Source organism: Bemisia tabaci, chromosome 5, assembly GCF_918797505.1.
Source record: "Bemisia tabaci chromosome 5, PGI_BMITA_v3".
Taxonomy (NCBI): domain Eukaryota; kingdom Metazoa; phylum Arthropoda; class Insecta; order Hemiptera; family Aleyrodidae; genus Bemisia; species Bemisia tabaci.
Window position 1 is genome coordinate 37,307,124 of NC_092797.1, and position 25,508 is coordinate 37,332,631.

General features: G+C 43.9%; 1 protein-coding gene across 1 annotated transcript in view; it reads right to left on the reverse strand.

The window, feature by feature from the left end:
- LOC109040741 (uncharacterized) overlaps window positions 1–25,508 on the reverse strand; it is a 147,770-nt gene that overhangs the window by 115,321 nt on the left and 6,941 nt on the right. Inside the window, exons 6-8 of the mRNA XM_019056771.2 lie at window positions 25,311–25,457; window positions 24,688–24,784; window positions 23,223–23,387 (exon numbers count right to left, since the gene is read on the reverse strand). Coding sequence (XP_018912316.2) covers window positions 23,223–23,387; window positions 24,688–24,784; window positions 25,311–25,457 — 409 coding nt within the window. The remainder of the gene's footprint in view (window positions 1–23,222; window positions 23,388–24,687; window positions 24,785–25,310; window positions 25,458–25,508) is intronic.

The window sequence follows — 25,508 nt, forward strand, 5'->3', positions numbered from 1 at the left end:
CCGACTTACACCTTCGTTATGGCGGTTCGCGCACAAACTCTCATCTTGTCACCAAATGGACCACGTTAAACAGAAAGGAACCAAGCCACATCAGCTATTGCCAAATTTAATTGAGCAATTTAATTTTTTACATGAAAACGGTTGTGAGGATTTTCGTGCAAACAGTGAAAATTCTCCATAGTTTGAAGCAAATTCCCTAAAAATTTTAAAGGAATCCGCACAAAAATTCTCTCGTAAAATATTTAATTGCCCAGTTAAACTTGGCAATAGCTGATGTGGCTTTGTTCCTTTCTGCTAAACTCGATCCAAATGGTCTATGACTCAATATACGGGTGGGCTTCTTTCTGTAAAGTTCAAACCGAAGATTCCTTCCCGGAAAGTAAATTGGGGAAAATTACGAATGTGAATGGGACCACTTTCCTTAAATGGGCGCGTATGCAAAACAGCGAAAGTATTAGGATCTTCACCGGCGAGGCGGCAGCGGCAGGAGCCAACAGGATGACACGGAGCTTCGGAATTCGTCAACTTGAGAGTTGCCGTCCAAGCTCGTTTTCAAGTATTTATAGACCACCGCACGGCCGTGGCTAGAGAGGAATCCGTCCCTTCATCCACCGATTCGCCGGTTTACTCCGAATTCGCACTGCGCCTCATCAAACAGCCTCTCTCCACCCTCCCTCCTAGTATCATATAAAAAGCCAACTCATCCGATAGGCAAAAGCACTTCGGAACGTATTCATGGTCAGGGCCGGACGGGTGGAAAAATGTCCTGATGGCGTGAACTTACAAGGGGCCTGATCCCATGGAAAAATGTCCAGATGGCGTGAACTTACAAGGGGCCTGATCCCATAGAGTAGATAGCGTCGTAGTGTAAGTGGGACACGGTGTGTTTTAAACACTTTTAATGCGGTCAACATACCACCCGCGATTTTTTTGCGGAAATGTCAACTAGAAGGCCTACTGATTGAGGAACAACAAACCGCGAAATCTGTGATAGGGCCGTTTTTGAGAAAATACGATTTTTCGCTTTTTTGGCGGGAATTTCGGGTCAAGGCGCTGAAAAAGTCAAGTTAGGCTGTTTTTGTGGCTCATAAATGCATATCCTATACATTTTTAGTCAATCAAGTGCCCGTAGATAGCCATTCGTGCATATTGCCCAAAATTTATATCCTTAAATCCACGACTTTTGGGTTTTTGGGGGGTTAGTCAAGGAGAAATCCGAAAAGAAGAGGGTTAACCCGGAACAAATTGCTTAACAAACTTTTCCTATGTAAACGTCTTCAGGAGGTCCTATTGAACAACATACCAAAAGTTTACCACGGTTCGATCCCGGAACTTCCCCCCAAATTGCCTAAATTTCAAAATGGCGGCCATAATAAGGCCTCTGGGAGTTCGATTTTTTTTTTTAAAATACGCATAAACTGTCATGTGAGGTGTCAATTCCTATGTAATTTTGGTCGTAAATTTCAAATATGAAGTCAAAAAAGTCCCCCGGTCAAAAGGGGGTACCCCAAATCCAAGATGGCAGCCAATTTTGAAAGACAAGAGGGTGGATTTTTATAAAGTTCGCGTGATAAGACAAGTGAGGTATCATTTCTTATGTAATTTTGGTCGTAGATTTCATTTATGAAGTCCTAAAAGCCCTCAAGTCAAAGGGATAACTCCAAATGCCAAGATGGCGGCCAGATTTGAAAGGCAGGAGGGTGAATTTTTGAAATGTTTACGTGACATCCCTAGTAAAATTGAATCAGCCTGACGTCAGGTTGGGGTACCTACATTTGGGGTACCCCCTTTTGACCGGGGGACTTTTTTGACTTCATATTTGAAATTTACGACCAAAATTACATAGGAATTGACACCTCACATGACAGTTTATGCGTATTTTAAAAAAAAAATCGAACTCCCAGAGGCCTTATTATGGCCGCCATTTTGAAATTTAGGCAATTTGGGGGGAAGTTCCGGGATCGAACCGTGGTAAACTTTTGGTATGTTGTTCAATAGGACCTCCTGAAGACGTTTACATAGGAAAAGTTTGTTAAGCAATTTGTTCCGGGTTAACCCTCTTTTTTTCGGATTTCTCCTTGACTAACCCCCCAAAAACCCAAAAGTCGTGGATTTAAGGATATAAATTTTGGGCAATATGCACGAATGGCTATCTACGGGCACTTGATTGACTAAAAATGTATAGGATATGCATTTATGAGCCACAAAAACAGCCTAACTTGACTTTTTCAGCGCCTTGACCCGAAATTCCCGCCAAAAAAGCGAAAAATCGTATTTTCTCAAAAACGGCCCTATCACAGATTTCGCGGTTTGTTGTTCCTCAATCAGTAGGCCTTCTAGTTGACATTTCCGCAAAAAAATCGCGGGTGGTATGTTGACCGCATTAAAAGTGTTTAAAACACACCGTGGGGAGAGCTGGCGCCATGTTCTGCTCGACGAGTTCCGAGCCCGGTGTGCGGGGTCACTTTTTCGATACATATTCGATCCAAAATGGCGGTGTGGAATACGGCCGGGTCCCCGTGTATCGCAAACAATCGATTATGTATCGAAAAAGGGACCCGGCGCCGCACAGGAATCTCGGAATTCGGGACCTGGAAAATGCTTAAAAGTATGGCGGCAGCTCTCCCACATGCATTGCGACTCTATGTACTCTATGCCTGATACCCATACTCGGGGGGGTGGGGGTATGGAATACCCCCGAAGAGACAGAGTCAGGGGGCCCTCGAGACTGATTCTCAACTACGTTCAACCTTTAGACGTTAACTTTGTCAAAAAATACGAGAAATACTGGGGCATTTAGAAACTTAAAAACGAGAATGGACCGCTAGACAAGGTACGAAGTTAAGTTTTCTGATACATGCTGCTTAACCAAAATTCAACGTAGAGCACGATTTGCGCGACAAAAAATACTGAACATGACCCCTAACCAAGATATTTAATGTTTCTTGACGCATGAATTCAAACCTCCCGCTCATGAAAACTCAAGGGTCTATGTGAGTCAGATCGCAAACTAAACGTTACCGCGGCAGTCTTTGCGGTACGAAAATATGGCAATCTCAATCTTGACGCTTTAGCTCAGCTATAGCAAATTGTTTACACTTTGACCAATAAGGGGTGGGAAATGAACAATGTTTGATTGAGAAGCCTGCCAAAACCGCTGTAGTGCGACTCACGTAGAGTATTGTGTTTCTTGTGACCAGATTATTCAAATGTCCCGTAACCAATGAAAAATAACAACGTCTTACTCAAAAATATCTTACTTAGAAGTTAAGTACAGTAATTTTTGATGCAAGAATCATGTTCTTTGTGTAATTCTGGTAAAGTAACATGTATTAGAATGCTTAAATTCGAACCTTGTCTAGTGGTCTATTACCAGAGAAAACATTGCAGAACGAGGCAGATCTGACTTTTATTCAGCAAGGCGGAGAAATGGTGCTGGGTCCACACCATTTCGCGAGGAAAACAAAGCCAAGAATTTCCAAAAATTAAAATTAGAGTCAAAATTAAATTTGTTATACTCTAATTCGTACCAGTACGAAACTGATGGGGGAGAGTGTTCAGCTCAGGCACTTAGCAGCTCAGTGGCTTTAGGTCTTCCATGAGTCAGAAATTGTAATTCCTAATTTCAAAATGCAGTTCCATTGATGGAAAAAGAAAAAGTAATATTCGGCCTTTTCTCTGGAGGAAGCAGTGCCTCTCTGGGGTTCATGCAGAAAACAATGTAGAGTCCGTTTCCGTAGCGCGGGTATTTCTCAAGACGGACGAAGTGGCGATCGGCGACGGTGACAAGCGTAACGTAACGCAACGTCCGCAAGGAGGATGCGGCGCGGGCGCGGGAACCAGCTGTAACTGCTTAAATCTGCGTGCGCGAGTTGGAGAACACGGCTTCGGAGGATCCCACACGCTGTCGCAAAAGCCGAGTGCCAATTTTCGAGCCTGCATACCGACGCCGTGAGTCAGGCTGCATCTGTTAGCCGGCATAGGAAATGCAGACCATCATTAGGGGACGTCTCGCCGCCGTCGCGTCGGGTCGCCCCCGCGCCATAAAACCGCCGTTTCTTCAGCTGAGGAAACCCGCCCAGGTCGAAGGAATTATTCAGATTTTCATCGGGAAAAAGCACAGTACGAAGGTGATTTTCCAATGAGCCTGTGGCAAACTTTTTCTGGAGCAAAATTAAGAGTTGTTACTCTACTTGGCAATGCTATTTATCGATCAGTCATTCGATAACGATTCAACAATCCATAAATCATGGATCGTGGATGACGACAATTAAAGCTCGATATCACGAGTTAGTCTCAGTGACCGTTGACACGCGGTTCTCGGGTCATAAGTTCATATCGCGACTTTCGACGCGCCACTCAATCGAATAGCACAGAGCACACCCAGATTCGAACCCAAACCAAGGACCCCGCGTCAACGTCCCAGGTATCTTCTGAAATGAACCAATTTTCCACAGTTTGAAACATATTCAGGATGGTGCGCTACGCTTTTTACTTTCGGGATTCCAACTTTCAGCTGCTGACCTACCTACCAAGAGATGGTTAACAACTTGTTGAGCATTTCGTTCTGCAAACAAACCAAAGTTTGGTAAACTTGTTGGGCTCATTACGTCACCGGAAGCTGATCATCCATGTGGTAGGTAGGATGACAGTTACAGTGTTGCTGCCTTATGATTGTTCATAAAGGAAGTGTTGAATCCCCTACACGGGAAAAAATGGGGTAGTCGACACAACCAGCGGCTAGTTAAAAATGCAATAGCTACCGTGCCGTAGTTACGATAACCACCGCGGTGAAGGTCACAACTAACCCGGTATTTACATCTATATCCATGGTTGTTGATGTAACTACCGGGTTAGTTGTGACCTCCACCGCGGTAGTTATCGTAACAACCGCACGGTAGCTGGCGCATTTTTAACTAGCCGCTGATTGTGTCGACTACCCTATTTTCTTCCGTGTAGGGGTGCAAAATCTTCTGAACCACGCGACAAGGCGGGTCGCGATTGGTCGCGAATGACCCGAGAAGGGTTTTTTTAAATGAGAACGCCAGCAAACTCACTTCTTTTTTTTTCTTTTTTTTTGCAAAACCGCAGATAATAAGCTGAATTCCGCAACATCGTGGTAAGAATCACGGTTTTTTTTTTTTTTTTTTTAATTCGCGGCAATACACGTACATATCCATAAAAACGTCATATATTAGAAATTTCTGAGGAAAATAGGGTTTTTTAAACTAGGAAGGCTGAGAACTTCCTGCGTCCCTGGAATCACCGAAAGTAAACGTTTCCTCAAGTCGCCAAGAGGTTATAGTAGAGGGTCTCTCTTTTCTTCGAGAAAAGAGGTAGGAGTTGTGAAGGTTCGGCTTCGGCGCTGGATTGGCTGGCAACCCGGCGGGTTACTCGGCTCGGCTACTTGAGCGGAGACAATTACATCTACTTACTGCGTTAATGAAAGTCGCATCAACAAGGCACTGCCCTCTCCGTTTTATTCTACTTATCCTCGTTTCTCCGCCGAAAAAAACAACGTCCCACGCAGCCAGAGCATGAGCGGAGTCCGGCCGGAAACCCGCGGTGCACAGACCGGTCGTCACGGGTCTAGTGCTATACCCTCTTCTCACGGCCGAAACCTCGTAAAAATTAAGCTCTTCCTCGAGTCGAATTAGTTCTCGGCAGAAAAAAGGCATTTGACAAGCTTTAAGATCCACTTGGACCGCATTTTGCAATACTGCCACGCTAGCTGAATAGTTGCATCTAGACGTTACGCACAAGAACCTGCTACACCTGTTAGGATCTCAGGAGTCACTAACTTACGGATAGCCTCTAGGAATAACGATTTTTTCGAATAAGTCGATTTGATTTTCGGTAAAAAATCGATTCGATTCTGAAATCGGATGGAAAAAATCGACTTAACTAAAAATCGATTCGATTCTGAAATCGGATGGAAAAAATCGACTTAACTAAAAATCGATTCGATTCTGAAATCGGATGGAAAAAATCGACTTAAGTAAAAGTTAGGTTAGGTTAGGGAGGTTAGATAAGGGTGGATGCATCGCAGGTGGATATAAAGTCACGCACCCAAGCGCAGGCGTCTCGCCGCATAATGACATCACCGTAACTCGAGATCGCCAGATTTTTGCTCTTTTTTCTTACATGATAACCCTAATTATTAGAATTTTACGGCATAATATGGCAGCTCGGTCATGGTTCTTCCGAGTTGATCGAAAATTTCCGGCCGAATCAAAACGGGAGCGGTTTCCGCGCCATGATGACTCATCGGTAGCATTTTGATGAAATCTTAATCGCCCCGCAAAGCATTAATCATGTCGTAAAATTCGCCCGAGTTCGCAATGGGTTGTCCACATGTAATCATCCGTTTTTCATTGCCACAGTATGCCTACACTCTGGCCAAGGTCAAAAGGAGCGTTGCAATCGAGCACATTCAATTTGCTCCTTTACATGAAGAATACAGGGTGATCCAGGGTTAAACGGCCAAACTGCAGGAGCCGAAACACCCCCAAACTCCCTCTCGATTTTTTTTTTTCATCATTTATGTATTCAGGGCGTAAAGGTACAGAGGAGTTCAAATTTTCATGAGATTTGGTTCACAACTGTTGCCAAATTTCAGGAAAAACGATTTACTTTCGAAATTTTTGGGTGCCGTAGCTCCGACCGGGGGCACTTTCGGGAAAACCTTCATACAACGAAAACGTCTCATTTTGACCCATAGAACCTCACGCTCCTGCAGTCTGGCCGTTTAACCCTGGATCACCCTGTATATTATGGGTGTAAAAAAATAAATTGAAATATCGCAGTATGTATGTAGATTTTGTAGGTTTGTTACTAATGAATAGGGGTCGTTCGTAATTTACGTTGCGCTGAAATGCAGAATTTTAGACCCTCTCGTCGCGCTCGTTCGTCATGTACCCGTCACGCAGGTTTTGGTCTGGGTCTGGGCCGTGATTTCAGTTCTGGAGTCCCCAAATAAGGCGGCAGCCCTGTCAATGTATTTGCTCCTCATCTTTGCAGGGAGAGTTTGTTTTGATGAAGAGGTGGACTCTCAGGATAGCGTGGGATATCCCCTCCATTTTGGCCTTAACTTGAGAGCTTTTTTTCAGCTCGAGAGTTGATTTCAGAGAAAACCAGTGGCACCATCGTGTTTCTCGCGAACTTTTACATAAGAATCAATTGTCAAATCGCAAATCCCTCACACATGCAGCATCTCCATAATGAGCCTCCTCTTTCTGTTCTTCTCCTTTTCTCTCCTCTCCTTTTTTCATCACTTTCTCCTCCCTTTCCCCTAAAATTTGTTTACTTTTCATCCTCACCCTTTTGCATTCTCTCATCGCACCTCGCGCACCTCGATTTCCGTAAGAGCCCTGCTCCCCATTTAACTCTATGATTTCCGCGACTCGTGTGAAAATAGAGGCACGCCCTTAGCCTTACGTTTGAGGAGCGACGTTCTGTGAGAACAGGAGCCCTGATTCGGCTGCGAGGCGGATATAATAGATGTGTGAACTTCCCTCGGCGTCGGCGAAGCACCAGCGGCCGGACCGCGGACCCTGTGGCTAAAAACGGTCCTTTTCATCCTGGCGGGTCAGAACCGCGAGGAATCTCAACTTTCCCGCTCTCACACGTCTGAGCCCGGAGAGCCCTCTCCACCCTTGCCAGTCCTTCCGAACTCGACCGCGGAAACTGCACGGTGCCGCAGAGGTAACCTCAAATTTGACCGCTCCTTCCAGAGGTCTCAAAAGATCGTCTTGAACGAACCAGCTTTTCTACATTCGACTTTGGCGGAAGAATGGAGATGTTGCATGTGTGAGGAACTTGCGATTTGACTGTTGACTCTTCTGTAAAAGTTCGCGAGAAACACGATGGTGCCACTGGTTTTCTCTGAAATCAACTTCCAAGCTCAAAAAAAGCTCTCAAGTTGAGGCCAAAATGGAGAAGATATCCCACGCTATTCTAAGAGTCCACCTCTACATCAAAACAAACTCTCCATGCAAAGATAGGGAGCAAATACATCAGCGGGGTTGCCGTGTTTTCAGTTGTGGAGTCCCCAAATAAAGTGGCAGCCCTGTCAATGTATTTCTTCCTTATCTTTGCATGGAGAGTTTGTCTTGATGTAGAAGTGGACTCTCAGGATAGCGTGGGATATCCCCTCCATTTTGGCCTCAGCTTGAAAGCTTTTTTTGAGCTTGGGAGTCGATTTCAGAGAAAACCAGTGGCACCATCGTGTTTCTCGCGAACTCCTACGTCAGAATCAACCGTCAAATCGCAAATTCCTCACACATGCAACATCTCCATTTTTTCCGAGTTCATCCCTGTTAGTAGCAAGCTATTCAATTTGCGTGTTGGCGGACTTAAATTGCGAGACACCCTGTGGGTAAAAGCGAGGACTTGAGACGAGGTAACGGCAAGAGCGGACCCGGAGAATCCCCGCTTGTCAAGCTTTAAATAGAGGCGCGCTCGGGCGGCCGGGGGGGGGGGGGGGCGGCGAAGGGAGACCGGGGGATCGAAAAGCGATTCGAGTCTACTCCGACCCCGGGTGCGCGGAAGGTAGGCGCGGAATGGCGACGAGCGCCCTCTCGCGGGGTCGACAGGGACGGACCGGGAATCCGCGACGAAAATAGCGAGCGGCTCGCATCCCCGCCGCCGCAGACGACCGCTATGCGCGACGCAAGTTCAACCGCATTCGCACATCAATCAATGTCCCCTCGGCGACTCGCGCTCAAAACGAAATAATTAGTTTCCCGCTATCGCTTCCAACTTCCAAGACGGGTCCATCCCCGGGTCCTGCCCGCGTCACGCACGTCCTATCGACTTGTCAAACCTTCGATGGGCTCGTTGTCGGAGACAAATCGGCACCCGCCTCCCCTGTGCAGTGATGCGGCAGTGGTGGCGACGTGTACTTTCGGGGCTCCAAGCAGGGGCCGAGTTTTCTCGGTCCTTCCGCCGCACTGAAATATGCCTAGGACGAGTCATGACTGCACTAAGTCTCTAGCGCTTCTGATTGGCCGGTGGTGCAGTTTGGAATTATCGATGGATGTTTGACTCCCGTGTTAAAAAGCCGACAAAATTCGACCCCGGGGTTCGTGGAAGTCTGGAAAACCTGACGAGTCAGAAATTTCCCCATGCGGGTAATCTAGTCCAGAGCAAGGTTCTCGTATTAGAGAGGATAAGTTCTTAGGGAAATCTTGGCCCCTGCTTTAAGGATCTCCCAAGTGTCCCCAACCCAGAATACAAGAAAAAGTTCATGGGAACAATGGGTTACGCTTGCTACTGTTGTAAAGTGCTGATATCACTCTTTACGACTGAAATCATTAAAGGCATAATAGAATCCCCAGACTGGTGCTGTGGTGGAAGCTTCCACATTCGAGGCTCCATAATTCAACTGTTTATCTATCCTCTTGTTAGCTGTTACGAGACGTGTTGAGAGATGTTCCCTGAAAACGGCCGATGTTTGTAGACTTTAGGGCGCCCTGAATCTCACACCCAAAGCTCATGAGCCAAGAAGACGACTCAGTGTTGCGTTGCTCCCTCATTGCCTTCCGTTAAGAAATGTTGCTAATTCCCAGTATTGGTACAATCCCTAATGGTTTTTTTTGCACAGCCCCACCCGGCCGAAAAAGTTTAGTAAAAATGGCAAGCGTTAGGTAAGTAACACTTGCTTTTATAACAGATCTAAGACACTGACCTCAGTGTCCGAAAGCACTACTTTAGCTCGGGCGCTGACCTCCGTTCTCCCAGGCACTAACCACTTCAACCAATAGGATCGCTCCATACTCCTTACGTCTTCTTTGTCCATCGCTTTGTCTATCAATTTCAACTATCAGCCTGCAGGACTCGCTAGAGCGACGTACCCCTAAAATGACGTCATGATCCTAGGACGAGGGAGCTTGCGGCACCATAGTGCACCATATCCAAGCGAGCACGTAGACATAGACCCAAGTGGAGCAGCCGTGGGGGGTGGGGGGTCGGATGTGGGCGGCGGTGTCGGTTTGATGCGTTGCTAAGTAGGCCGCAAAGTAGGCCGGGGCTCGGGGCCGATACAAATAAGCCTCGCTTTCCAGTTTCCAGTTTTCCCTAGTTACCTGCCAGTGGCCCGCCAGTTTCACACTCCGCTGCTCTGGCCCCGGTCTCATCCGCTGCAGCCACTCTCGCTCGGCTTCCAGCGCCGCATCTGCATCTCCGCATTTCTGCTCGCATAGCCCTGCCACTGCCACAGTGCAGAGGGCATCACAGCGCAGCAGAGACAAACAAACAGAGACCCCTCGTCAGCCTCTTGGATATGGATACCCCTGTTAGCTTCTACTTTGGAAGCTCTACCATTCAACACTGAAAATAAGTTTCTCATTGGCTGTTGTGCAACGTATTCAGGGTGTCTACAAGTCCGGAATTTCCGGAAGTGGCACTGATTTTTTAAGGGCGGTCCGGAAAGTACTGATTAAGTGGAAATTCTGCAAGACGGAGTTGAAGACGTCTTGACTTCAGATACTAACCGCATGACCAACGGCGCGGCGCTCAGTAAAGTGAGTCAAGGAGAGGAGTCGGACAAAATGTGGAAGCATTAACAGCTCATATCGACGTTAATACGGAACGCAGAGGTTTAAGCAGTGGTTTCATTGATTTCCTCGTTAAATCTCATTCAAGAAGCATCCATGTTAAACAATTTATAACGGGAAGAAATTAAAATTAAAATTTGCAGTTTTAGTCGAAAATGTCGTGTTCAACCTCTCTAGAAGGCTCGTTTCGTCGTATGGCGGGCTTTACTGCATGGATCTCAAATGATAGAGTGCCTTCAATTCTCCATTCATGCTGCGAAAACATCTCTTAGACATGAATACTTGATCTACGAATCATGGCATGAATAGTTGATCTACGAATCATGCTCTCCAGATTGCCATATCAAAACTGATGCACAAAAGCTACTCACATCCTATGCCTGTATACAACTAGCCATCCATACCTAGGAGATATCTTTGTAGTATAAATGAAGAATTGAAAGCTCTCTGCTATTTTGGATCTTCGCAGTAAAGCCTTCTATCAGGGCCGGATTTACCTACTTGCCGTCCATGGGCCGCGTGTATTTTGCCGCCCCCTTTTCATTCTTTTTAAAACATCAATAAAAACCATCAAGTGAACGTGCCGGAGGAGGAGGAGGGGTGCATAAGACGCGTTTACTCGTGTTGGACACATTTTTTGGGAAAGCCCTGTCAACACTACCAGCAAAAGTTCACGGAATTTTGCGCGAAATTTAAGTTTCGTAGACCTGTCTCTGTGTGAACAAGGCCTTTTATTCATAAGAAATGAACGAAAAAATTATGAAAGAACAAACACAACATTTGGTTTAATGATAACTTCCGCCGCCGCGCCGCGCGCCGACCGCACCGCGTTTGGCGCAATGCGTGAAGTATTCATGCAGTCTTGTAGGCGCTATGCGTGAAGTATTCACGCAGTCTTGTAGGCGCTATGCGTTTCACGTCGACCGCTGCTGACCTCACTGTGTTTGACGCAATGCGTGAAGTATTCATGCAGTCTTGCAGGCGCTAATATGTGTTACATGCCGACCGCCGCGCCGAGGGCTTCTCCTTTTCATCGCAAGTCCTAGTCATCATTCCTCTCTAAGTCGCGCCGTTCCAGAATAAATTGTGTGTTTGGTTTCTCTCTTAACTCGACTAATTATAGGTGCTGTCTCTTGTATCACGGAAAGACTACAAAATTATAACTTTCTACACTCTCAGGAAATGAGAAATTTTGTCACCTTATCTCGTTTGTAATTTTTTTTTCTAAATCCGATTTTTTTTTATACCTACATTTAAAACAATTGCACAATTGGCCGCCCCCTAAATTTGCCGCCATGGGCCGCGGCCCATGTGGCCACCCCCTTAATCCGGCCCTGCCTTCTATTGGCAGAGAGGTCGGACGTGAAATTTTTGACTAAAACTGCAAGTTTTGATGTTTATTTCGTCCCATTTTAAATTTATAGGGGTGCATCTGGACGAAAATTTCACGAGAAAACCAATGAACCCACTTTAAGGGCTTCAAAGTTTTGTACAAACGGAATTATAAGCGTTTGAAGTTTTCAATTTTTGTCCGGCGTCTCCTATTGACTCGATCCATTCACCATTGTGCGGCGCAGCGCACGGATGAAGCGTTGAGTGCCGGGACAGTCAAAACGCCTTCACTTGCGTGCTTATGCAGCACGGACATCCGCGGGGCCCGAATAGTTGTATCCAGAGGTTAAAATGAGTGTTCGTCGCATTCGACACTAACGAAGGGCGCTCTGCTTGTTTCTCTTGAACCGTAACTTAATTCCACCGTTGCCGCAAGCCAATCAAGTTTTGTTCTTAGGGCCAGAAACTATAAAACACAATACTTTCAAAGTTTCTTTGACCTTGATCTCTTACACACGCTTAATTAGATTAAAACGTCGCTTGATTATCTGTTTCAGAGATAAAAATTAGAGTATTCAGTGCAGAGTGGCATGATATGTAAGAAAAAAATGAAAGATCGGACATTTCATGATGCTGCGAAATATTTCACATTTTTCAGGGGCTAGGGTATGCAACCCGCACTTAAAAACATAAAATAGAACAGAGTCACAATTTTTACATTTAGCGAACATGAATTGGAACCGGTATCTTTCAATATCTTTCATAAATTTCTGAAATTTCATGAAATATTTCACGTGAAATTTCAAAATTTTATTTTTCATGAAATTTTGCCCTCCTGATTCAGTGTATGAGGCCGTGGAAACCTCCTCTAGTTTCATATTTATTAATAGTTTGGATTTTTAGATTTTACCACCGCGTGGCAATCGTAGCATCCCTAAGTAAAGAACGTGGTGATATTTTTTCTCTCGATTGGAGGTTGGGATGATGTTACGGTGGTTTTTCCTGTTTCCAGCTGCTCGGGCGGGGTGGGGTGGGGGAGATTGCGGTTTTGACTTGGGGGGTGAGGATGGGAGGATTAGGGGGGGGGGGGGGGTCGCGAGAGCGATGCTCCTGCGTTCCGTGTTCCCGCTGTTCCGTGCCACTGCGCCATCCGCCGCCGCCGCACAGAGGTTCGAGTCGATAGGAGAGGTCGGACGAAATTAGGAAACTTCAAAAGCCGTTTATATGAAATGTTGAGGTTCTAAAAGTGGTTTCATTGGTTTCCGCGTGAAATTATCTTCAAAATGCACCCCTTAAAAAGTAAAATGTGACGAAATAAACATTAAAATGCGCAGTTTTAGTCAACAATTTCATGTCCGACCTCTCTAATTGACTCGATCCACTGTGCGCCGCCGCCCAGACCGAGCAACACCATCCACTCCGATTCACTCCTACACCGCAAAACACCTTGTCAGACAATCGTCCGGACATATTTCATCAAGACAAAAAAACCCAAGTTCAATACTGCCATGCTAAGGAAAAACGCCGTAGGAGCCTTCAGGCGTTGCCGTATTTCCTTTAATAACCAACAAATTTACTGGGAAAATTCTGAATATCCCCCCCCCCCAATTTTTCAGATAATTTTGTTCGCAATTTTACCTAAAGTTCTTGACAATTTTTCGGAAAAATATTCATAACTTTCCTTTAAAAAAAAACGTTTTATCGAAGGAAATTTGGCAACTCTCGAATTTTCATACGGCGTTCTTCCTCAGCACGGCAGAATATTATAAGACTGGTCTCAAACGTCATCATCCGCGTGGTAAACAATCCCCGGTCCGCGGAGCCAAATTTCTCGGAGGAGCTATTTTGGGTACGGCAGGTTCTGAACTCGGATTTTTAGTTTTCAGCCAACATTAATCTTCAAGAATGACTTACGAGCGATTTAATTGGTTACATAACGAAGGGCGTAAAGTCGCCTTTTGATTCCGAGATTCTGAACCCTTCAAAGGTAGATTTCGAGTAATTGCGGAACTATAGGTACCATCCGAAATTTTCAGACATTATGCCCAGAAAATGTTCCGCAGAGATTTTCCAGGTTTCCGAGTTATCTCCCGCCAGAGACATCTTGACTATTATCAGCCTGTATGACTACTGATAAGTGACGTATCCAGTCTGAAGTGTCCCGATTTGCTTCCCAACTTCGGAATCGTCGAGATTTTCCGGATAATCTCAGGACCGGATTAAGGGGGAGGCCACAAAGGCCGCGGCTCATGGCGGCAAATCTAGGGGGCAGCGAATTTAGCAATATTTTTGAATGTAGGTATAAAAAAAATCGGAATTTGAAAAAAAAAATTACAAACGAGAAAAGGCTACCAAATCTCTCATTTCCTGAGAGTATAGTAATTTTTAATTTTGTCGTCTTTCAATCATCAGTGATACAAGAGACAGCACCTTTAATTAGTCGAGTTAAGAGACAAACCAAACGATATACGATTCTCTACGCTGCGTTTAAGTCTCTTAAGTTATGCTGCTCTTAGTCGTCTTGACGATGTCTCGTGTAGTTTAGTATCATCTTTTTTAAAGATAATGTTTCCATGCGTCAAGCGTCTACCTTTTGTCGCGTCGGTGTGCCTACTTTCCTGCGCTGCGTTAAGGTCTCTGCAGTGATTCCCGCATGTTCCGCCGCAGCCTTAAACTTTCAGGGACAGATTCGGGGCAAATTTTACTGAACGCATTCTTTACGTCACGCATTTACTGTGAAAAGGGAGGTCATTTAGGCCGCGTTTAGCAGAAAGGAACCAAGTCACATCAGCCATTGCCAAAAAGTGGGCAGTTTTATTGTTTACATGGAAACGGCAGTGCGGATTTTTGTGGAAATTTCGGTGAATTTCCTGCATAGTACGAGGTACATTTCCTAGAATTTTCAAAGGAATCCGCAAAAACGTTTCCTTATAAAAAATTAAATAACTGATTAAATTTGGCAAAAGCTGATGTGACCTGGCTCCTTTCTGCTGAACGCGGTCGATTTGAGCTTTTGAGCTTTTGAGCTTCCTACCATTTTCACATATTTATGCATTAACGAAATTTTACATGAGAAAAACTGAACTTCTATCCTGCGAAAATCTTTTGTCACTGCACCTTTCTTTGATTCTACCACCGAGTATTCCCGAAGGCTTACCCGTCGTCAGAAACTCCACGACTTTCCAGGTTATCCGCACCGCCAGATACTTAATCAAATTAACTTGCGATCCTGAAAACGACCGATAGTTCGTGCACACGGGCTACAAATTATAAACTATCCGGACAGGGCCGGATTTACCTACTTGCCGCCCCCTTCTCATTCGTTTTGAAACATCAATAAAAACCATCAAGTGGACGTGCCGGAGGAGGAGGGGTGCATGAGACGCGTTTACTCGTGTTGAACACATTTTTTGGGAAAGCCCTGTCGACACTACTAGCAAAAGGTCACGAAACTTTGAGCGAAAGCCAAGTTTCGTAAACCTATCTCTAATGGACAAGGCCTTCCATTCATAAGAAATGAACGAAGAAATTATGAAAGAACAAACACAGGTTTAATGATTTTAACTTCCGCCGCGCCGCGCCGACCGCACTGTGCTTGGCGCAATGCGTGAAGTATTCACGCAGTCTTGTAGGCGCTATACGTTTCACGCTGACCACAATAACCGCACTGTGTTTGATGCCATGCGTGAAGTATTCGTGCAGTCTTGTAGGCGCTAATATGTGTTACATGCCGATTGCCACGCCGAGGGCTTCTCCTTTTCATCTCAAGTCCTCGTCATCATTTCTCCGACTAATTAAAGGTGCTGTCTCTTGTATCACTGAAAGACGACAAAATTAAAAATTATCATACTCTCAGGAAATGAGAGATTTTGTAGCCTTTTCCCGTTTGTAATTTTTTTTTTCTAAATCCGATTTTTTTTATACCTACATTCAAAAAAATTGCAAAATTTGCCGCCCCCTAGATTTGCCGCCATGTGGCCACCCCCTTGATCCGGCCCTGTATCCGAAAAATCTCAACGATTCCGAAGTTCGGAACCAAATCGGGACACTCCAGACTGGTGTTGGGTCGAATCTTAAATTCATTCTAATCCGAATCCCAAATATTAACATTCGAATCCTCGAATCCGAGTCCATCGCTAATCCTTCACTTTTCAGAAACTCAGCACTTGTTGTTATTTATTTACTTTCTATCTTATTTTTAACCGATATTTACTGTCCGAAGAGGAAGACACTCTGAAATGAGTCGAAATTTGAAATCAATGAGATGGAGAGGCGATATCGACATTCGACGCGATTCGAGAACCTTCGGGAATCTTCGGGATTCGGCCTCGTGGCGCGAATTTTGAAATTTCGGAGGGTTCGCGGATTCGGACTCGGGCTCGAGCATTTGAACAATCGATTTATCGATATTTCCCCATTTGAAACTATGGTAAAGAATCGATTATCGAGGCGTTCGTTGCGAACACCCTCTCGATCGATCAAATTCCATAGGTTTAAATGGCGGCTCAATCGATATATCGCAAAGCACGCCACGCCACTGATTCTGTTAGGGCGTCCAGTCCACATCTCAACGGTGTCTTTCCTTTCTATTCTCGCAAGCGCGGTAATAAACCAGAGCGCCCTCCCCCCCCCCCGGGAGGGGGGGAGGGGGGGCTTTCATCGCCACGGTGACGGCGCACTGAGGCCAGGCTGGGGCTCGGCCACGCCGCGTGACCAGCAATCATAATCGACAGCCGGAGTCCAGACAGAGCGCCCAGGTGCCGATGCCGCGACCGGGAGAAAAAACCAACACGGGAGAGAGCAAAAAATCACCACTCGACGAGGGAGAAAAAACCTAATTGGATAATCGGGTCGGTGCCATGCCGGGTGCGCGCCCCAACTTCGGTCCAGCAGTCGCGTGGCGTGCTTTGCGATGTATCGATTGTTATGCCATTTAAACCTATGGAAAAGGATCGATAAACAGGGTGTTCGCAGCGAACACCTTAATAATCGACTCTTTACCATAGGTTTCAATGGCAGAACAATCGATACATCTCAATTCACGCCACGCCATTGGCAGTCGCGTGGCGTGAATGATCGATTATCGATATTTCCCCATTTGAGCTGTGGTAAAGAATCGATTATTAGGGTGTGCGCTGCGACCACCCTGACAATCGATCCTTTTCCATAGGTTTAAATGGTAGGTCAATCGATATATCGCAAAGCACGATACTGCTTTCGTGCCTTGCCACGCTACCGTGCTGAGGAAGAACGCCGCATGAACACTCGAGAGTTGCCAAATTTCCTTGGATAAAATGTTTATTTTTGAGGAGAGTCTTGAAAATTTATCCTTGAAATTTTCAGGAGCTGAAGGTGAGATTGCGAACAAATTATCCAAAAAATTGGAAGGAGAATATTCATAGGTTTACCGGGATATTCCCGTTTTATCAAAGAAAATTTGGCAACGCCTGAAGGCTCATACTGCGTTTTTCCTCGGCACGGGAGTATGTACGTAGAGTTCACGTTCGTGGTTTTGGAATGATCCGCCTTGTTCCTTTATTAGGGCGCACGCGGAAAAACGTAGCCGTCTTAATTGATATCGTGCACTAATGATTTGAGTTCACGCTTTTTCGCGCCTCTTGATCGCTGCAATTTCACCTCGCCAAAGAGATTGTATGAAAGATCCTACGATATGTCGATTAGACCTGTGCCTCCTGCCCTGCGGGCTGATTATTGGAATTAATAGACAAAGCGATGGACAAAGAAGTCATAGTGAGTATAAAGCTAATCCATTGGTTGAAATGGTGAAAAAAATGATGGACAGGGGTCCATTATATCGGGTGTTGTATCGGGTCTCTCGTGGGTTGCCGTTAGGTGGTCGATTACCTACCTCGTTTGTCCATTGCAAACACCCGCTTCCACCAATAGGATCCCTCCATATCTCTTTTGTCTTCTTCGTCTATCAATTTCAATAATCAGCCCACTGCTCTGCTACAGAACAGAGCAATATGTTTGTGGAACTGCCCTGTTGTACCGTTTAAAACTTGGGTTGTGAAATTCGCCACGAAGAAGAAAACTTCGGTTACGGGAACCGAGCTTCCACATACATAAGAGTCTCTCTCATAGTGTTTTCTAGCGCTCTGCGACTTCCTCTTATAAAGTTTTTTCTTTTTTTTTACAAAATTAAAAAAAAAAAATTAACACATTTGGTAAACAATTATTCAGTCATGACCTTATTCTTGCTCCTTCACTACAAACAGCCACGATTTTGCACAAAAAGAGCAAAACAACGCGATTTTGCAGAATCCTCGAAAATCTGTGCGAAACACGCGATATTGACGCTGCCTGGAACCGGTCCTCCAATTTTTAACACCCTCTTCCGAAGTCCTCCCATTTTCGCGCGCGACCAATCGCGACCAGTGGCGTGGCGTGAATTGCGATATATCGATTGTTATGCCATTTAAACCTATGAAAAAAGATCGATTATCAGGGTGTTCGCAGCGAACACCTTAGTAATCGATTCTTTACCATAGTTTCAAATGGCGATATATCGATAATCGATTATTCACGCCACGCCACTGATCGCGACCCGCCGCACTGAAGAAAAATTCTCGGCGTTTTTACCAAGGTCCGTTGGTACCTTTACCATCTCACTTTTTTTACATATTATTGGTAATTTTACCAAGACAGACTGGTAAGCTTACCTAAAAACCGGTATTTTTACTGTTTTTTTTTTCAGGTAAGAATACCACTTTTATTGGTAATCGATTCCCGGTAACTTTGCCATTTTACCTCGGCAATTCTACCACAGTCGATCAAAAATATTGGTGTTTTTACCAAGGTCCAGTAAAATAACCGAGAAAGTTCATAATTTTACCGAGATTTCTCGGTAAAATTACCAATTCCATTGATGATAATTTTACCAAGAAAAAACTGGGATCAAATAGAACCCTGAATTCTTGGTAATTTTACCATTTTCTTAGTAAATACACTGAGATTTTTTTTTTCAGTGCGCGCCAGTCGCTTGGTCGGAGAGTTTCTGCATACCCTCGCCGAACACCGAGCTCAGTGGCAATTCTCGTACGTTGAAGCAGTTTTCCCGCCATTCGAATCCATTATCCCAGTTGATTATATGCAAGGCAGCCTGCCTCGACGGATATCGATCCTTTCACATGCATTTAAATGGACAAGATCTGGTGCAAGAATCGTGGCGGTGGGGCAACGTAGGAATGGGAGAAGGAATGGGAATGCCCCTCGCCGGACCGCGTCGCGCCGCACAGTGGATCGAGTCAATTAGAGAGGTCGGACATGAAATTTTTTACTAAAATTGCAAATTTTGATGTATATTTCGTCACGTTTTAAACTTTAAGGGATGCTTCCAGGAGAGGATTTCTCGGGGAAACCAATGGAACCACTTTTAGAACCTCGAAGTTTTGTATAAACGGAGTTATAAGCGTTTGAAGTTTCTAGATCATGTGCAACCTCTCCTATTGACTCGAACCACTGTGCGTCGCGGCGAAAGGGACTCCGAATGAGTCACCCGTGACGCCGCGCCGCGACGACGCGCGACCAACCGACGCGTCGGCGTCTCGTAGCTGCACCGGTTGCGCTTGCACCGAGGAGATGGACGCAACGCCAACGGCTCGCCGATCACGTCGGTATATTGCCGCCCTGAAGAGTGAAATTTCATTCAATTCATTCGTAAGTATCAAAGAACCCTGCATGGAAAACCAAGGAAATGGTATAAAAGTCGTTTTCATTGACTATGATGTTTCCACTTGAGTCCCTTCCCTGGCAAAAATTGGCGATACGAGCTGCGTTTCAAAATACCATAGGAGTTCTTATAGCCGACTAAAGAAGGCTATTGAAAATCATATAGCTGGCTGTAGAAAGCGGAGCAAATCATATAGCCGAGCTATACGAAGCTATAAAAAAGTATACAGTCGGGCTTTAGTTCCTATCGCCGGGCTTTACACTTTATCGCCATTGGCTATAAAAGGCTATAAGAAATTGTGTAGAAATTCGTGTGCTTTGGAAATCATTAAGTTTACTACGGAACTACCTTGGTATTTACAAAACACATATTGTACTTTCCTTTAAAACATATTTTTTTCATCAATTGAAATGAGAATTATCCATACAGAGTGTGCAAACATTCCAAAATCATGAGTTGAAAAACGCTGACTCCGCAATATTAAATGTTAGAGCCTAACACAAAGCGGAGCGGCGACGCACTGGCGCCTACAAACCTAACAGGGATACATCACGCATTGCGCAATGCGTGAAGTATCCCTGTTAGGTTTGTAGGCGCCAATGCGCGTTTCGCGCTCTCTGCCCGCCCGCCGCGCCGCAGCGTGCCACGGCGTCTGAAGCAACAATTCACACCAGAGGTATTGCATAGTATCATAAGAAATTGAAGGCGCTCCAACATATTAAGAATGACAGGCATCCTTCAAAAGTACGGAGCATTCCTCGCAAATAAATCGAAACCAAGCAATATTGGTTCGGTATAAATACGTTTTGCGGAGGACATCGAATGGTCGGATGCCGAAAAAAGTGTTCAACTGGGTTTCTTCCGGAAGAAGGCGGTGTGGATGTCCATTGAAAGATTAGAAAAAGATTGTAGCGTCAAGGGGTGGAGGAAGAGAAGAAGGTGTTATCAGAGTGATGGTCTGGAGGATAAGTTTTGATAGGGATTGGGAGTCGCAGAGCGCTCTGACGCGCTAGTTTGACTGTTTATACATTTAGTAGGGTGGTTGGTTGATGATCGAGGAAAAAGCTCCTCTTTTCTCGAAGATAATTATTACAAGATTGTAAAATCTCAGCTTCCACCACTGTTTTGAGCCTTCGCCGGCGCATGGCGTGATCCGAAGGACAAAACTGCCATGTTCAGGAAAAACGCCGTATGAACATTCGATGTTGCTGAATACTCCCGATGATAACTTTATTTCTTTAGAATATTCATGTATATTTCTTCCCAAAAGTTGCATAAATCCTGACTTTAATTACGAAGAAACTTGGATGAAAAATTCGAGGATTAAAATTCACTTTCCACGGAAAGTATTTCGTCAGGAGAAGTTTGACGATGCCCGAATGTTCACACGGCGTATTTCTTTCGAACGGCAAAAGACGGGAGCTGCGACGTCTTCTATGCGGTGAATAGCGGCGGCTTGAAATTCGGGATTCCGCAGGGCGCTAACGAAATTAGTGAGTCACCTGAACTCGTTTCCTTCGATCCCGTCGCCATGGCTCCCGACGGCGGCGTCGCCAGATTTCCAGATAATTCGCCATCTTCCACCTCGTCAAACTGGCAACGCTGTGACTTAAGCAACGATGGCTGCCTATACTCTAGGAGTTTTGGGCCGACGGTAATAATGACCTCTTGGGATGCAGCTTTGAGTGAAATTTGAGGCTACGGACAGATACAGACACCGACCGCCGCACAATGGATAAAGTCAAAGGGGGAGGTCGGACAAAATTTGGAAACCTAAAAAGCTCATGACTCCGTTCATACAAAACTTCGAGGTTTTAAAAGTGGCCCCATTGGTTTCCTGGTGAAATTCTCTTCTAAAATTTAAAATGTGACCAATTAGACATCAAAATTTGCAGTGAAAAATTTCATATCCGTCCTTTCTGATTGACTCGATCCACTGTGCCCCGCTCGCCGTGATCCGGTAAATTTAACTCATCAAAAGCGGACCGAATTTTCGCCTTAAGTATCAGGAGCATTTTCCTTTATCTTGTTTACAGAAAAACCCCTACACTACAAAATATAGGCAACCAGTTTTACCTAGTAAGAGATTAGCATTCTATCTCTGGAAAACAGGAGATTGAAGACTTTACCGAAGTCTATAGACACTATTAGTGGCGACATCATCGTAGGGATTCTCCATTATATCGGATTGGATCCAAAAAATAACATTGGCATAACCTCTTTCAATGCTATCAATGCGGAAAAATCGATATATATCGCTTTTCTGTGATGTGTCACTGATAGTGTCTATGGAAGAGTAGGCAAATAACATCACGCCTTACATATTGATGGCCAAAGTACCAAACCATGTATCTCCATATCAATGTTTCGAAATTTCAGCTCCTATTTTATTTTTTCGGAGAGAAATACACCAACTTTATAGCTTGAAATTCATACAGAATATTTCGATAACAGAGAAGAAAAATCAAAGAAGTTTTCAGGAAATTACGTTGACTAGTTTCCTGGGGAAGAAATAAAATGTGACAGGAAGTCTACACCGTCACAAACAGAGATGGTTTCACACTTTGACTTTAGCCGTCAATTTGCCTCTGCTCCAACAAAGTACCAATTTTTGTCCCACTAGCCTACTTCATCTACTAGAAGCAAATTTATTGACTTCATATTATGTAGTGATTAGGAAGGACAGTGCCATGGATTAAATTTGTGGTTACAAATCAAGACTGAGAAACGCAACAGAGGAGATTTCTTTCCTTTCAAAAACCATGAAAACCAACGAAACCTACACAAGACAGATCAATTGTATCACACAAAAATAAGGCAGAAATAATAATACATAGGTGGGACAGGAAGTCTGTAAACTTTGTAAAAGTTCTTTAGCCTTGGACTTCCTTCCCCTAAGAATTAGAGGTGAAACTCCTAATGCAAACTGTATTAGTTTTATACCATACCATGCAAACCAGCGACAAAAGCCATTTTTTTCCTATGAAGTGAGAAAATGGCCAAATTCCATTTGTTTAAAAGGAGTCATGCAATTTTTCAAACTTCTTGTCAATTTTTTGTTCAGGGTTCAAAAACATTAGAAAGTAGAAGTATATATATGTGCTTGAATTCCCTTCATACTCTGACTAAATTCTTGACTAAATCTTTAGAAAGTATGAAAACACAGCGATCTTTGCATCTTTTAAAATGTTGCAGAGATTTTTAATCCAATCGTAACGTAAGTCCAACTTCTTTCAACTCTAGCCTTCACATTGTCTCTTCATACTAATTCTTTGCCACTAGAGTTTTATGAAATATTCAGGCAACGAAAGATAATACAATCTCTTTCCCTAAGTAACCAATGTTACAGTTTCCTGAATATTTTTCATTTTCGAACCTGCCATGTTTTTGTACTGAACAAATCAGATACACGAGTGGAAAATTAATGAATTCATGTTCACAAGTCGAGGAAGAAATTTAATTTTGTAGATTTGATATTAATGTAAATTTTCTTATACCACCACCAATTTTTTGTTTTTCTCTTACATAATCCCTTCAAGTACTACAGTGCAGCCTCTCTTGAGTGACGTCGAAAAATCAGAATTCATAACAGCCAATACTATTCTACGGTAAAAATTTCAATAGAGGGGCATGCATCTTACCTTTTCCATTAAGCAAATCAATAAGGATGTTTTTGACTGCAACATCTGGAGACAGAGCATCCCATAGCCCATCAGAGCCCAAAATCAGGAATTCTTCGGTCCCATCCAATGCGACGGAATTAAAATCAGGATCAGCACATACGTGAGGCTTACAAGACTTGTCCCCTGAAAGTAAAGGAGTCTCATAATGATCGAACACAGTGAGAATGATTTAGCGCATGCCGATTCATAAATACTGAGACTTGCAGAGACCAAACATAAATATTGCTAAACAGTATTGATTTGATAGCTTTTAAATATCTCCCCGTCTTGATCAACTTTATACTAGAACTTCAAATAAGATGAAAATATGGCTACAGCAAAATTTTAGGAGAAGGAAGGTAACAACTGCTTCATACACCGCAAGGCAAGCCAATTTGTAATACTACTTTATTCCATCCAGCAGAGGTGGATCCAGCAGGTTAGGAACATTAGTTTTCCTTCATTGAAAACCGTGTTGAAAAATCAATTTTCGTTGGAGCATGTGGCTGCTCCGCAAATCAATAATCTCCATCGGTTTAAATGGAGAGATTACTGTTGCAAACTTGCTGGATCAACCAATGCCATCCATGTGCCTTTAATAAATTGCAGGCAGCAATGGCATTGGTAAACTGAGATCTAAAAAATTGCAAATTCCTCAATCACAAAGACTAGGCAAAAAAGGTAGGTACAAAATTTCCAAACTGAATGAGCCTTTTGCAAACTTTTACAAGAGCAAAAATAGGAGTTGTCCCTCATAGATAATGTCTCAAAAATCACAATGAGCGCATTGGCAAACTCTGAAATGCATTCCTAACTTCACAATCTGCGTAAGAAATTTGCGTTTTTCAAAACTTCCCGCTTTAAAAAGGATACTACAGCACAGGCGAACATTAAGTTAGAGGAGTCGTTCCATTCAATACTTGCTCAACATGGCCGACGCTTCCACACGCAAGTTGAGGTTAGCACGAGATCAATCAAGGCGGATATCTATCAACGCAAGAAAAATGTGAATGTAAACACGCCAATCAATATCAGGCTGTTATAATCATCATCCCGTTACATGTATTTTGGCGGGTTGGCATCAGCTTATATTATATATTGCGTAGTATCCTTGTGAGCAGGGGTTGGATGGAATGACTCCTCAAACGAAATGTTCACATGTGCCGTGGGATCGTTCTTGATGCAGGAAGCTCGAAAAAATGCAGATTTTTTATGCAAATTGTGAAGTAAGGAGTGCATTTCAGACTTGGCCGATGCGCTCATTGTGATTTTTGAGACACTTTCTATGAGTAACAACTCATACTTATGCTCTAGCAAAAGTTTGCCACAGGCCCATTGCTAGGGTCCGCTAAACTACTCAAATCCACTTAAAACTAGTTTTGTAATATCCCACAGTTCTTGTGTTTTTCTTCTGTCATCTTGTGCTTCCAGCAAAAGAACGTACCGATTGCTCGAGAAACTGCCAGCCTTCCTTTGATGCGCCAACACATGTCATAGTATAAGACCTCACCACCAGCTTTTGTCACTCTTTCCACTTCATCCTGGAAAAAAAAGTATACATGTTTGTTAAATGAGCACACCTACAATTTAGAAGTCTATCTCCATTTCCTAACGGTATATCTTTTGCACATATCCTTTTTTTTTTCTTCTTTTTTAAAATAATTTCAAAAGTTAGAATGGATAAGATTCTGGAACATTTTTTGAGATATAAACACCAAGGGTTTTAGATTCTTGAATTAATTTGCCAATACCTCTGGTGCTTTGCAATAAAAAGTTCAAAGGAATAGCTTTAATACTTAACTTTTTGTGTGGTTTACAGGTATGAGAGTTGTCAAGCAAGTTGCTTGACCGGTTTTTTTAACACTCAAACAGATAGAGACAATAGATAAAAAAACATTGTTGCAAGGGCACAGAATATATAATTTGTTTTAAAAATAGATCATTCAGTAGCAAATAAAATATCAAGGGCTACTGAAAACATTTGAATTTGGTATTTTGGAGGAGTCTCTCTTGGGAGTTTCTCTAATGAAAAAAATTGAATGGACATTAATACAGATAAATACTTACAGGCCTGCTTGCTCTGTGAGGGTTGACGAGTTGCATAGCTTTTCCATTCATAGAAATAACAGCCTCTGAGTCACCAGCCCATGCAACATGCAGCATGCTGTCTTGATGGTCCACAACAGCACAAACTGCAGTAGTACCACTACTCCTCTGCACAAGGAACAAAAAGGTCAGTGAAAATGAAAGCGGTACTAAAAGGAA